This window comes from Prorops nasuta, unplaced genomic scaffold (genome assembly GCF_024137725.1).
Source record: "Prorops nasuta isolate Cenicafe-Biocafe unplaced genomic scaffold, Cenicafe_Pnas_1.2 PNAS00033, whole genome shotgun sequence".
NCBI classification, from domain to species: domain Eukaryota; kingdom Metazoa; phylum Arthropoda; class Insecta; order Hymenoptera; family Bethylidae; genus Prorops; species Prorops nasuta.
Window position 1 is genome coordinate 1,421,416 of NW_027116830.1, and position 15,705 is coordinate 1,437,120.

The 15,705-nt window shown below is 40.7% G+C and overlaps 2 protein-coding genes across 20 annotated transcripts in view; both read right to left on the reverse strand.

Moving 5' to 3' along the window:
• The window catches only part of LOC136783391 (uncharacterized), a 44,907-nt gene extending 39,419 nt beyond the window's left edge, over window positions 1–5,488 (reverse strand). Inside the window, exon 1 of the mRNA XM_066743509.1 lies at window positions 4,817–5,488. The gene's annotated coding sequence lies outside the window, so the exon portion shown is untranslated. The remainder of the gene's footprint in view (window positions 1–4,816) is intronic.
• Window positions 5,489–10,104: 4,616 nt separating this feature from the next.
• LOC136783491 (rap guanine nucleotide exchange factor 2-like) overlaps window positions 10,105–15,705 on the reverse strand; it is a 111,488-nt gene continuing 105,887 nt past the window's right edge. For 13 of the 19 annotated variants that reach the window (XM_066743699.1, XM_066743696.1, XM_066743707.1 and 10 more), the window contains 4 exons: window positions 15,015–15,131; window positions 13,884–14,033; window positions 12,877–13,104; window positions 10,105–11,880 (listed from right to left, as the gene is read on the reverse strand). In XM_066743699.1, coding sequence (XP_066599796.1) covers window positions 11,849–11,880; window positions 12,877–13,104; window positions 13,884–14,033; window positions 15,015–15,131 — 527 coding nt within the window. In that variant the 3' untranslated portion in view covers window positions 10,105–11,848. The remainder of the gene's footprint in view (window positions 11,881–12,876; window positions 13,105–13,883; window positions 14,034–15,014; window positions 15,132–15,705) is intronic. The other 6 variants (XM_066743700.1, XM_066743701.1, XM_066743702.1 and 3 more) reach the window with 5 other exon arrangements.

Below are 15,705 nucleotides of genomic sequence, written 5' to 3' on the forward strand. Positions count from 1 at the left end.
GATATAAAGCTCGATTAACGAAGCGGAAGTAAAAAGAGCGAGAGTTTAATAAGCCGGTTGAGGAGACGGATGATGTTTGATTGCGGGATGGCACAGCGCGACGGTTACCGGTGGAAGAGAGAAGAGTCGCGAACACTTTTTGGAATTTGTCACTGTGTACGGCAGGAGGAGGAGGAGGAGGAGGAGGAGGAGGAGGAGGAGGAACGTAATGGAGGATTCAAGAAGACAATGAAAGTGTAGCTGTTGGTGGGAAAGGGTTAGGGTTAAAGAGGTGAAAAGAAAGTGGTACACGGACCAAATATATGCTTGCTGAGAAACTGGGGAAGGAGACAGAAAGATAGGCTATGTAGAGAAGTGAAAAAGAGACAGAGAGAAAGAAGAAAAGAGAATGAGAAGAGCGTCGCGACGCGGTGGCGTCGTCGACAACGTCGTTCCGAACGTTCTGAAGCAAGCTAATGCGCGCGCTCGCATGTTCTCGCCGCACGGTGGCCACGTTACTTTCGGCTCCTGTCGGTTCCTCTCGGTCGTATTCGACCGGTATATTCTTCGAACGAGTCCGGCGTTCGAGAGTGTCTCGTCTCGTCTCGCGTGACTTTCGGCCGGTCGACCAGCCCGATCAGGACTGCTAACGGCTCGCTTTGTCGCTTTCCACTCGGCTACTGCTCTACGCTCTGCTCAAACTCACCACCCACTATCCAATCTAAACACCAACCCGGACTAAACCTACCAAAGGCAAAGCCGCCTGCGCACCAATAGCCATCCCTCAGGCTCAACCCCTGCCCCGGCTAACTGTATAATACGGCGCAACCGCAACCCCCACTATACCTACATCCTTACTCACTTCCGAGACACCTCGTTCGGTCCCCTGCAATTTAACTATTGCACATTACTAATACACTATCTCCTACCCTCGCGTTACTCTCCGCGGTCAATCTTAGTCTTACGGAATTTTTGGCTCTTGTCCGAAACCCCGACCAATTCATATCCAGCGATGCTATATTAAAATCGCGAGATATTCTGATTTTAACTGGAGATGATATTTTATATTGATTAGGGTTATTTCGGGCCATGTCACGGATCGGGTATTATCCAGCAAGAGTGCGAAAGACGCGCTTTGCGTTCGCGTGCGCGCAAATCCCTTTCCCGCCTAGATTATCTCTCTCTCTCGCTCGCTCGCTCGCTCGCTCGTACACTACCGTTTGTTTCCGTTCAGCCCTGCTCTATGCAATTCCGCGTGTGCGCCACAGAATGCATGTCCGCTATCGGCGATCGCTTCTTTCAGCGAATAACCAACCTGACTTTACGCTTCCTCGAAGTATATTTCGGTACGGTTCGGCCTATAATTTCCAAGCGAAAAATTAACTCTGTTCCAGCTCGTTTTCTACCGCATGGTGTAATAAAGTTGATACATCCATATTGCATTTCTATATATATACGTTATATAGTTGTCGCAGTATATTATCCGTCGATGGCGTTATTTGCTTGGACTGGACTGCGCGCATAGGAACGATCAGAATCTTCTTTGAATTCTTCTCAGTATAAACATTCGTGTTCGCTTACCATATTCGTAGCATGAATTTTCCACGAAGAGATTATTATCCCTATTGAAATGCCAAGTGTATAGTTATCGAACTCGCGCAACGACAATTTGAGAATCCTCGAAAACGTGAAACTTATCAGTCTTATCATTTTTCTCGACAATCGATTCGCTGAGAAATCAAGCGATTCCGAGCGATGCGAGTGAGTATGAAATGTAGAGCAAACGCTCTCCTATCGCGTACATCGGTGATCGATAGCGAGCGCGTTTCTCTCTACACTATTACTGGCGTAATCAATATAACTAGATATAATCTAGGTTTTAGAATGACACTGAAAATTTCCACACAATTATCCCTCTATTACAATTTATATCATGCTAGGTGCAATGTATTCCTTCACAAAACAACTTTGGCTTGCGTAAATTTCGTTGGGTCAGTTGTCTTCGGTTCTGCGAATCGACCAGCTTAACGTGTTTTTCGAATTCGCGAAACACACGGCTGTGTTTACTGCGTGGCTGCGTGGCGAAAGCCTCGTGTTTACAAAATACCCGATACGGTTGATCGTTTATCCTCGTGCACTTGACTATGCATGTAAACATACACAATTATAATATAAAGCTGTAATATAAATATTATAGCTATAACGAAACTAGGCAAAGTTTCATTCTTTTTATTCCACAAGGCATTTACAAAGTGAAGCATTTTTATAAATAACTAGCAAATCCAATTAACCCGATCGAATGCGTTTCGATAGTGGGAAATTTACGACAAATTCTAGTGGAAAATTTCACGTGGACGAGTGTAGATATACGTATAGCATTATCGATCGACGGTCAACGTTCCTAGCGCGATGGCAGTTTGTAGTAAGAGTTAAAGTTTAGCGAGTAGCAAAACAGTCAACATCAACGACCCTGCAGCGTTCTCTGCTTATCATTAAAGCTTTTAACAAGAAGCGCCATCGGACAGCCAATTTTATCTAGCAAATAGTCAACCACTCAAAGAGTTTTCTGGAAGCTTCTACTTTTATTTGTCGTCCCATCGATCGTTGGACTCCCCTCACTCAATGACAATAATTGAGAAATCATTGAATCCATGAAAAACTAATTCAATTGCAGCTTTAGAGTCTTCTAGAAAAAGCTGAATTGCAAAATCAATAATTAACTCCTCGGGAGGCTCTTGTGAAAAGTCTGGCTGTATTGATGAGGCTAGCGAATGAGGAAACAGAGATTTCATTGGAATAAACATTACGAGGTAAATGTAAAGTGTCTGGCTTCTGCCTGAATTTATACAGCATATATACATGCATATAGTCATAAACAGTGATAACAGACGATGTTTTCAGGGGACATTCTCAGCATGTCTAGTGGACGTGTGGATATCCTTCGAGTGTTCTAAGGATGTCCCGAGGATATTTGCGCTATTGGAACGTTAGTCGACTCAATCTTGCACGTAGGAACCTTCTCGAAACGTTTTGGGAACGTTCTTGACACTTTGAGTCGGCTACGTGGCTTATTGTCGTTTCGTTCTGATCGTTTCAGTCGGTGCATCGAATGAAGGGTATATACGATTATGCAACTGATCAATCAGCCGGATGAATTGGGTAAACAGTGGATACCGGTAAAGCCACTTATGTAACAGACGTGAATCCTTTTGCGAATTCTCTCTCCTTACTATCCCTTATACACCGTCTCGCTTTACCAAGATTGCGCACCTTTCCCAGCAAAGCCAATCGCGCGAAACAAGCCACTTTGATGAATTGCAAATGGACGAAAAACGATTTTTCCATAGAATACGTTTGAACACTCTATTGAAACGACTAGAAACGTCAGAATGATCCACTCTATCAGGATATATCGTTTCCAACTGGTGTCGCATAAATGCTCGTAGAAATATTGTCAAACGCGCTAGAAGCTTTATCTAATCACGCGTTCCTTTCTTTTAAATTAATAATTACCTATATATATATATATACATATAAATATAAATAGAGAGAGAGAGAGAGAGAGAGAGAAAAGGAAAAAAGGAGTTCGTGATTGTTGTAGTTTTGAGAGTGAAGTAACGGCAGCATATGGAATCGTGACATGTGTTCTCGAAACCAGGAAGGTCCAGGGGTAAAAATGTGAATTAGGAACGACAGGTGTTAGTACCAAATTTTTGGCGTTTCACGGTTCTCCCTGTCCGGTATTCGAATCGTCTGTAACGTGCAGATAGGAGGAACAGTAAGACTGGAAATCTCCCGATGTAAATTCTGCAATATCTCGAGGGATATTACACGTTGTACCAACAGATGCATTAGTTAGCGGCGAAAGTTTTACAACCGATTCTCATCGAGTTCAGTGATGAATCGGTTAATTATAGCGCAAGTCACGCGCTGCAATGCAGTGAATGATCTATTTTGATGGCGAAGGGTAATCGCATGGCAAACCGTTATGTTACGGCCGTCCATTGAGTTGGCTCGTGTGTGATCCGCACGAAGAATCCTGGAGAGGAAAGCACTTAGCAATAATAATAGCACTACAGGGCGTCACAAAAATTTTGCACACAAGTAGATAGACGTTCGCTTTAACACATTTGAAACATATTTTTCCTTTACCATTTTGCTGAAAGATGCTTAGTCCGTTAGTTATTAAGGTTTTTACTTTACCAAATGTTTGACGTAAAACGACGCGTTTTACGTCACGAACGACCGTTTACCGCGACGCGCGAATATCGAAGCAACCTGTATAGAATAGTAAAGCGTGCAGATCGTTCGATAAGCGAAGAAACCCGCAGCGATTCTCGCGTTACGACTATTAATTACCCTTATGCAACCTCAGGAAAATATTCTACGCTTCGTATTGTCTCTATAAAAAAAAACTGTAACGAGCTAGCCACGGTATAATCCTGGACGAATAATTTATTACGGCTTTATTTACTACTTTCTCCTGTATGATTACCCGTCAACACTTTCCTCCTCGCACGACCTAACATCACACCGGGTATAAACCAATCCACGACGTCACTAGTGTCGACACTACGCTTTTTTATTCCACGTTCGTTTAAGGCGACAAACATTGCAAATCAGCCTAGAACCACCTCGTTCGCCACAAAAAGTAACTCCCCCCACCACCTCCCGTCTTCTTCCAACAATTTTTCATTCACCCCAATATCATCGATTCCCTTCCCTATAATCATATATAGCACAACACTAGATTGAAACTGTCAAAATGTCAAATCTGTAGACTTGACGTACACTCTCTTAAATCTATTGCAATACATTAATTATTCATTCAACTCACCCTGCGGAAAGCTTGGAAAATCTTAGCGGATCACGAAAGAATCGTTGATTAACGAGTCATGGTCACTGATGACGACGTCAGACGAGGAATCGGTCGCACTGGATTGCACTTAACGATATCGATGACGAAACACGAAACTGCACTGTTGCTGAAGAAACTGTGTTGTCCCGGGGCACGAGAAGGAGTTGGGAGCAGTAGGGTGGTGGGAGACGTAGAGTGTAGTGGAGGAGGGGGGTGTTCGATGGTCGTCGAGATAAAACTCGGGCTTTCGAGCAGGAAGAAAGACGAGTGAAGCGGTGCGGAACACAGCGGCGGCCGCAGCAGCCCTGTGCAGCCAGCAGCAGGCTGCACCGGCAGGTGTGGGAGAGCGGCAGAGTCGAAGAGAACGCGGGATAAGAACGAACTTCGTCCCTGACCCGCTCAACGCGGCCTCGATGAATCACGCGAGAGTTTCCGATCTCGCGAAAACAATCGAGCCAATGGGATTTTCGGACGACGACCTTCGCAGCTCTTGAACAAGAAGAAAGATGCGAATAAAAAGGCGAGCGTTCTTCTCGCCCCGCGACAGAGTCTCCTGGCTCGTTCACCCCGACCAAACTGTCCGTTTGCCTCTTCGAGTCCTCCAGCCAACCGACGCGATTTCCGCCCTCCTGCGGAAACGTTCCACTGCCCGGCCAGATGCCTCTCCAACTTCCACTTTTGTCCTCCTCCCCGAGCTATCCCCCCACCCCCACCCTCCCCTATCCCCCCCCCCCCTCCCTCTTTCTCCCCCCGCGTCCTTTTTCTCCAACCCGGAACGCAACAGGTGTTTGCCAAACGCTATGCTCACCCGATATTATAATAAGAGCACTTCCCACCCTGTCCAATATCACGCTTCTCTTTCACAATTAACGACACGTCGTAAATTCATGATAAGCAAGAGTATTCTCGATTAACGAGACGCGCGGCTGTGGTAGCTGGTAATTGTATCATTCCAATGGAAAGTTTCTATGGAAAATAAAGTATCGGGAACGGTGAAAGCCTAAGCTGACCTTCGGTACTGACCCGCGCACAGAAAACTCTGCTGCATCACGTGAGATGTCAATCTCTGGAGAACAATCCTACAGTCTCACGGAGAGTCTTTGCAGATTTGATCGTTGTAAACTGACTCACTTTTTTTCTCAACTTAATCAGACGTTCCTTAAACCATATACTCGAGTGTTTTTATTCCAACCGGATGAGAGTCCCTTGGAGGTTAAAGTTTTCAATTTTTCCCCAGACGAACTATCGTGGAGTCGTTGTTTATCGTTTGCTTCCTCAGCAATGTCCCGATCGTGGCTCGCTCGAAAATGAGAGGAAGAAGCGTGAAAAGTAGCGAAACACTTCAACTATACCGATAGTGTATACGGTGCACTATGGCTTCGCTGACACTTTTAGATCGTTCATCGAAGAATCTGGCGCAGCTGGTTTTTTTAAAGATAAGGTAGAGTTTTATTTACTATTATTATCAAAGTCGATAGCAAATCTCTCTCAAACTCTCCAGTCGCGATAGAAAATTCTTTTCTTCGTAAGATGCGGTTTCTGTCAATATTCGTAAAACTGTCCTCTTCAGCGTCGTTCGATAAAAATAACCTTTCGCGTTAACTGATATCATAAAAGTGTATCAAAAATAAGAGACAGTTTCCTCGATATAGGTTTAAGCTACTTTCGTACAAATTCAGATCTGGTTATGAACGATTTAACGAACGTTGTGTGTGCGTGTTGCAATGTACCGTGCATTAGTTAAGATTAATAGTAACCAGATCTGTGCTAAAAAGTTTTGCAACTCTATCCTTATGGAAACGTGATTCCTTTGCTGAGGTTGTTTCTTGCAGATGGAGTGTCGTCGTATGTGTGTGTGTGTGTGTGTGTTGCTGCCCCACGACGATCAGCTGATTCCAGTCGTGCAAAAAGAATCCAGTTATACGAATCCCGACGACTAGCAATTCACAAACTGCACACTTTTAGAAGCTTCCTTCACGAACGATCCACCTTTTATCGCACGATTGGCACACCATTCCGAGTAAATTCCCAGAACCTTACGATAAACCGACAACTTTGTTTAGTGAAAAAACAAATATTCTATTTCACACAATAATTATTGTAATTTTCAGGTTCAAAGTCGATTTAACGTCGCAGCACGATTGGAGGTTGAATGGAAAAGCGCGGCGATTGGATCGAAGGAAATCGCGTAGATCGCGAAATGGATCAATTTGATCTGGCGCGCGTGCGTACCGGCGAATGAACGAACGAACGAACGAGTTCACAGTCTCGGTGTAGGTAAGAGAGGTTTTCGAGCAACTACGAGCCGGTTGGAAGGCTGTGCTGCGTGTCTTTCTGGCTTGCCTGCACCGTGCACTGCAGCCACTCCGGGGAAAGAGAGAGGAGGGGGGAGGGGGGATGGCGAAACTTCCGAGCACTACCAGAGAAGGGATACTCTCCGTAGAGGGGATCATAGATCCAAGATTCGAGAGATCCGCGACACTATCCTGCTTTGAGATATTCAAGGGTTCGGTTGGGATCATTTGTATCTGACATACTTGCAACCACTACGAACTTACCACTTCTTGCAAACTCCTCCATGGTTTAACGTAATTTGAGATATTTTTACACCGTTACTGAGACGCCAAATAGAAACTCGATGAAATGGAGACTGATATAGTATAAACGCAGATTTTGCTTATATTTCGTATGCCAAACCATTCGTATAAGTAAAAGTTTACCTTTCGTACCAACCGTTTTTATGGACCAATGAAATATTGTAGAAAATTCGTATGGATGTGGGGTGAATTTCTAATGGATAGACGTGAACACAATGAAAAGGCAGTAAGTAATTACCAATCGTTTAATTTATCTGTATAGTAGTTGAGGATTTACAAGTGCACATGGGTGGGAACAACACCTAAATGAGGCCCATCGTGATACAGTGAGCCAGCGAGATACGAATAGGAATTTTAATATACGATTTTGATATAATTTTGATGAGCTATAATTGATAGAGATCATTCTTGTACGTAATACTATTACACAGTGGTAACAAAACATCGTGTCGTACAAAATTGTAGCCGTAGTAATTTGTTGATTACTGAAATTCCTCGTGTTTTTGATACAAAGCTTTCATTAAAATCTTCTTCCCCTCTTTCGTGTTATGCATAGTTTATTATAGCCACAGAGAATACTTACAAGTGTTTTGTACCAATGATAATTCACAAGCCAAATGATAATTATGATAAAAAGCTTTTCAGGTTTTCTATTTTCTTCAATTATAATAAAATTTCCATAGAAAAATAATTTAATTTCAATAATTTTCTTGCATACAGATTTATGTTTTATGCTCCACCAGACCCGATGAAAATACTTAAAAGTGAACTTAAATTACGTGTATCGATACAGAATGATCAGAAATGAAAGTATGAGATGGATTCTGAAAAAAGGATACTGACAGCAAAGCGGAACAAAGTATTGTACTATAATTCAAATTTTATTAAACAAATTAAATACAAAAGGCTTTTAGTTGTTACTGATGTTGGCGGTTGTCGTAATTCTCGAGTTATAAATAATTAAAAGAGTAGAAGAGGTGGGTATAAATAAAACAAAGTAGCGTGATAGAAAGATCGATTCGTCACTAATGCTCTCTGCAATAAATATTTTCTCGCGCAATCACGAACAATTACTAAAACAATGCCTTCTTTTTGCAACTGAAATGACAATACGAGCTTTAGATCTCGAACTCCACCTTACCGTTCCAGGCGATATATATGTATATATAATATACTATATATAAATCGTTGATGAAATATAGAATGCTTATCTTTCGAGGATCACGCTTAATCTTCTATAATTCTCGTTCAGAATATCTAAGGAGTGTGAACGTTTAATGATTTCTCCAATATTATATCCTCTATCTAAAAATATCTACTTTATGCTATATTTACGTAGCTTATATCCTCGCAAGATTATTATACTTGTCCGCAGAATTTATTCAACGATGAGTTTGTAAAATGATTCTAAGTTAATACAGTATTGGGAATTCGATAAAAACTTGTGCAAGCAAATCGCTACAACCACCGACATTAAAAGCATTCAATGAGTTCCATGAGAATCTTCAAGAAAAATTTTAAAGTGGCGATGATAACTATAAATGCACCTGGAATGAATTCGAAGCTTGGTTCGTCGAATTTAAAAAAAAAACGAAATAAAAAAAATATGTAGAAGAGCTGTTATGTAAAAGAAGAACGGGAAGTAGATGATAAAAACGCCGAGTGCCAGGTTCCTCGACCGGTAAGATAGAACCTAATATTAGTGGGCACGTTTAAGAATTTCATCGAGAACATTGGATAGTAATATCTAAAAATCGTTAAGATATGTACAAAGAGATATATATATATATATATAAGAATACGCAGCAGTAAATATATATACATATATGAATATACAAAGATATATGTATATATACTATTTGTAGTTTACCCATCCCTAAAGAGTCCAAACGATACATTCGCTTCTTTTGGACCCTTTAGGAATTCTAGTGGACGCGTCGTCGAGCCGCACAGTCTTCAAGGATCTCGAAAAATGTCTTTTCAGAAAATCGAAAAAAAATATATATATATATAGATATACATATGAATATACATAATATCTGAGTGCAGTCTGTCACATGCAAGAGAATTCTCGTTACGAGGAAGCATGTTGAAAGGAATCCCGGCAAGACAAAGTGGAATGTCATACTCTAATCGAGATTCGAACGTTTAGAAAAGCACTGTGTCGACTCTTGACACTGTGTATATATATATATTCTTCATATCTGATAGACAACGTAAAAAGGATGCCTCGAATTTTTAGGCCCTTTCTTTTCTTTAACGCGTTGCACACGTTATTTGCGCGAAAAGTGATTTAATACTCGTCTAAAGAGACTCTTTGTCTTATTCGAATAAACGAGAATATATATATTACATTTAACGATAATCGCTTAGACAAGCTGTCGTGTACCGAAACTAGCAATCGTACTCTCGTCTCTTGCAATATTTCGATCTCCGTTGTCTATAAGCCGACCCCTCTTCTTTCTCAAATACAATCCACAGGGAGGTTCTTCCTCTCTCGACTAAGTTTACATTCATTTCTATTATACAAGTAAAATTAAAAATATTGATACTGATAAGATCGCAGGAAATACAAGTTCGACGAGATGGTTCTGTTTTTCTGTTCAATAATCTATTACTTTAAGGCAAAAAACTGTGGTTGCTTCACGTCTGAAATTGTTATCTGTACGGGTGTATATATATATATATATATATATATATATGCAGTAAAAAGAGGTTGAGCATAATAAAGATTACCACGAAATGCAATTTTTCCATACACGAAATTTAAAACAATGCGTCATACCCACCGACTTAGTCTCTTAAGTTCAATGGCCTTATTTAGTACAGATTCATCGGAAGTTCTACAAATGTTTTTGCTAAGAACTACGACGCAATTGTACCGAGGTATTGAAACGAGACAGCGAGGAAGGCGAAATAATGAATGCACAAGTTTAAATGTCTATAAGCGTTATTAAATGTACGGCGAGTTACAGCTGACTCGGCGGAGGATTAAAATAGTTTTTTTTCTTCATTTTTTACAAAGTACTCTCGATCGTATCTTAAATCCATTTAATAATTTTTGAAAAATAGTTTGTACTGGATCACGTCAACCTTAAAATTCAGTACATCGAAGGCGTTAGATTGAATTTATTGTATTCACAATTTAGTGTCAATAATAGAGAAGAATCTATTTTAAAAATCTATCAAGCAAGGTAAATATATACTATATATATCAGATCTGCCCTGTTAAGCTGTATCAACAAACTTGGAGCAGCGTTCTACAATAATTATAATATATCTGGTATCAATAGACATTTGAAACGTTCCTCAAGTTTACCTGTAAACTTGCGTTACAGAGAATACGTGTCTCGTGGTGAACATGGGGGAATCATGCGTAATTCTTGCATTTTTTTGTATGTTTTTCGACACCTCGTAACACGTCTCTTTTGTTTGTGGTAGTTCGCCATCGACTAAATATTATGTTTTTAATTCTATATACTATTTACACCAACTTATAAGTCTATGGAGTTTTTAAGGGTTAGCCTAAAAAATATATAATACAGGACGCCATTATTCGTACTCTCTACGGCGATACTCGGTTTTATATATATATATATATATATATATATAATATGTATATAACATCTTTGGACTCATTTTATTACACATTTATATAGAACATTACTTATGATCGTTTATGCTTACTCTCTCCATCTATCAGCTCACCAAATATCTTACGAGCATTTAATCAAGACGCTTACTTCAGTCTAATAAAAAGAATCGCTTCATATCCTCTTTTTACTGTCAGTACAATTTCCGTCTCTTTTTTCTCACCGTTATCACTAACGCATAAAGAGTATTCCGTCAGAATATTTGCTTTTACAATTTTTCGAGTTCTCCTCCTCCTCCTCCTCCTCCTCCTCCTCCTCCTCCTCCTCCTCCTCCTCCCTTTTTTTTACTCATTCGACGCTGGAAGACGAGTACTCCAGGCAAGTAAGATAAAAAGGAGATGTACGTTTCTTACAATGTTAAGATTTTCATATGTGCGAAAGTCATACGATTAGAAGCAAAATGACAACGATTCCTAAAAATATATATGTATGTATATATATATGTATATGTATATATGTACGTATGTTGCTACTCCTGCATATAGATTCTAATGATCAATGACTTAAATGGTAAGCGTTGACTTTCCAGAATAATAATTTAGGATTAATCGCTTAAAAAATAGAAAACTGGAAATTTAATTTAAAGGAAGCATTGATTCTTGCGTGACTCGTATTTTGAAATCTACTCTCGCAACGGCTTATAATACAGGAGAAGAACATGCGGTCTTCCTCTTTTTAATCCTTCGTAATGAAAAATAGAAACTCAAGAGGAAATTTAACTAAAGGACGGCCGGAACTCGATGATCGGAACGTCGTAGCTCTTAAACGGCTGACTCTTGAGAATTTTCGTCATCTGAAAAATATTAAGAATGCTTTAGGAATAGTGAAATAACAATGCCCTCCTAAGATCTATTGCCACAATATGATCTGTCGTGTGTGTAATTTCGACTCCTTTATTAGACGATTGACATTATCAAAACAAAAAAATGTCAGAACAACAACATAAAAGAAAACTCGTGCAAGATAAATGCAAACAAGCAAATCATGCTTTTATCAGGTAGCAAACTTCATACTGTCATTTTTGCAATTGGTTTGTCGCGAAGCAAAAAATTGTGTACGAACGAAAATTATAGGCTTGATCGGTTTAATCAATAAAATGTATAATGAGCTGTAAATAAGCACGTGATTCAGTGACTGAGGCAAATATGCACTTATGCACGGAATGTCAGGTGAGTGCGATTGAAAGTTTGCTAGTTTCGAATGATTATTTGACACGTGAATGATCGTTATTTACAGTGCACATTTAACAATGAAAACGTACAGTCAGTTATGTATAACTCCAAACACACATTGCATGTCATAGGAAACGGATTTCTTCTTAAAAAAAAAAAAAAAAAAAAAAAAAAAAAACTCAAAATATAAGTATGAGTCCTACTGATGTATACTCGTTGATCGAAGCAATGATGAAACCAAATTAAACGCTCTGTCATGATGAGAAAAATCGCTGTCCCAAAGTACACTGATCTAACGTTAGAAAATGTCATTGATAATGTAGTAGGAACGATTTTTGAAAAGAACAGCCATTTGCATAAAGGAACGTCTATGATACACTTCAGGGTGACTGTCGATGGAGTTTCGTGTGTCACTGGAGGTTTTCTAGTGGACGTTGCTTCACTATGGGGACATAGTGACGTGGAGGTGTATCCCCCACACATCAAACGCGTTCCCTCCAGCGGCACCAAAAGGAAGAAAAAAAGAAAAGAATTTTTCATTTATGACAGCATAAGCTTCGGTAATCATAGATTGTGGAAAACATGATAAAAGTGGTGAAGAAGTAGGGTAGTAGTACCATCTTCGTGCTCGGTCCGATAGGTCACTCCTTCGTGGCTGTGTGCACGACCAAGCCTGTGCAACCTTGCCATTTGCGCCGCTACCTTGTAAGCCGGTGGTTGACGACATTGTGCGCTACTAAGGATCCCAGGACGTACAGCGTTCATCGTCGACATTACATTGGTGATGACAGCTCCGGGAGGCAAAGCCGTTCCAAGACCCATGTTTCCTCCTATCGCCGTAGTACCTGAAAACCCTCGACTGTCTTGCTCTCGATTTCTCTAAAAAATCTTCACGCCCCAACCTCTTCTCCTTACTCTCCTCTTTAAAATATCCGTTAAAGCTGAAATTGCACTAATTCTATACGAATACAATCGTTTAATCAATCGCCAAAATAGCGCAGCAAATTTAGCCTCGAAGCTGACCCAATTCGCATGGAAGTGTCCTCATTCTACTAGGCAGAGATCCCAGCTATGGTATAATGTTCAATAACAATCTTTGCAAGCATCGTACTCGGTAAAGAGGCTGAAAATACCGGAGATGCACTAACTTTGTCCACGACTCGACTAGAGACCTGACCAAAGAATACAGGAACCTCCGGGAACCCGTTCTACTTGTATAGTTAGAGCGTCTGAAAAGAAGCCATCCGCCGTTAATCCTGAAGACACGCACGTACGTGAATGGAGCTCGTTGCAGAATTTGGCAAATCTGCGAGCGGACGTTACACACGTACATACAGTACACACACACGCACACTTAGAGAGTGAGTGGCTCGTACTCTCGCACGTTGGTACCGTGCGCGCGTGACTTTTTTCCAAGGAAGCGTTAGTGAGACAGAGATCAAGCTTTTGCCAGCCACCTTGTTAAACAATAACGGAACCAATATGAGCTGGTCGCATCGTTCTCGCATGCAAAACGGTGTCCAGGCTCGCTACGCTATGTACACACAAGCAAATAGCCCAAGCTACGATGCGTCCAGTTGGAAAATGAGCGAAAAGTAGCCAAGTAGAGGGCAGGCAGACTCACCTTGAGGAGTTTGGGGTTGGTGAAGATGATGATGATGACGATGATCGTGATAGTGTTGGTGATGATGATTGTGGTTGTGGTTGGCAGGAAGCGGAGGCAACACTGCGACCGCATGGGGGAACGGAGGTGCGCCACCTCTCAAACTAGACCCTGCACCACACATAGGCCACATACGACAATTTTTATGTACAAATTTACACGCGTAAGCCAATCAACGCATTTCCTCTCAAACGAGAGACCTTACGGAGATCAAGCCGAGGCAAAAGTCGATCTCGAACCCGCAGCGAATCTCTCTTTGCTCACACCTAGCCTCATTTTTACCATTTATGCACAACGTTAAGCCCGTGTACGTGTGTATTATACAAAAGGTATCTTAATTCAACTGTACAAAGTGTGTCCCGTCTGAAAGCTTGAAAGCTACGATTTTGCGCAAGCAGAATAGTTAAAGCGAGTATAACAATAATAATAAGCTAGTCTAGAACTATCTTAGAACAGCCACTCCGCAATATCCAAAAGTTTAAGAATCAAAGGAAAGCTTTAAAGTGACGAGAAGAGTGAATGAGTGGCCATGGGACATACGTTTTTTTTGTTCAAGATCAAAGTTCAGTCGAGAGAGATACGATGGACGATTGATCCGCAGGATACAGAAAACGGATTTAAGTTAACATGAAGAATCAAAAGCCTGCTTGCAACACTCCTACGAATCACTCGTTTCTCTGGCTACAAAATACGGTAAACTGCATATCTAACCGGTATATTCCATAGAGAATCCAGAAATTATTTAACAATGGCGTCACCTATTTTTTTCTTTTTTTTTTCATGAACATTTTATACAATTTAACCGCGGTATTTAGCATTCGTTATTAGTTCCATAATTGAGCCACGTGTTTCAATAAAAATTACCAACAGCAACATTTATTATTTGATATTAGTCTTACCGTTAAATATCGTTAGTTCTTTGCAACGTTACTCCACACATGGGAACCGAAAGGCTTTCTTCGCTTAAATAGATGACGTCATCACTATCATTGATTCTCTCTACTATGGATCTACAGTCTACGGAATTATGGGCAATAGGAAGGAAGAAGTATGAGCAAAACTATGTTTTCTCTGTTCACGTTCATTACGTACCTTGCATGGCCGAATGGCGTCTTTGCGGAGGTGGTGGACTCCCACCTGCTTCCACGCTGCTCCCGCTGTGGCTGTCCAGTTGCGTACTGTGACCGCTGTCACTGCTCGTCACCGAACCTACGCATACGTCCGCAACATACTTCTATCACTACACGTTCTGGCCTAATTATTGTTCTGCACTGGCCTCTATTGCTCTAATCTAATTACTCCACACTTTTTCTATTTCCTTTCTTATTTTATTTCCTCTCTATACGTCTCTCCTAATTCAATACTGCTCAAAATAAAATCTTCTCTCTTATGTCAAAGCGCTCGCACAGCTGCCACTGCCAATATTTTTCACTACGGTTTCACTAGAAGCGACTACTCTCTACGTACGTCTAATGTAAGTAGCAAAGCGTGACTCGAGAGTCTCTTTTTACAACAACACTTTCCTGACTTTGCTTTGTCACTCTTTACTCGAGACTCAAGATTTTAATGAAAGAAAAAAAAGAATCGATTGTTTAAACAGTTCTATAAATACGATTCGTAGTTGTTTAACGAGAGTTTGTATTTTATTACACTGACATCGTCGTATGTCCCATGGTGTGATTTCCGGATTGAAATTAACCGTGCTTCTTCGTGGGATAAGGACTGAGGTATTCGTGAATAAGAAAAGCGCGCGCCAATACGCCCGGTTTACAGGATGTGTTAT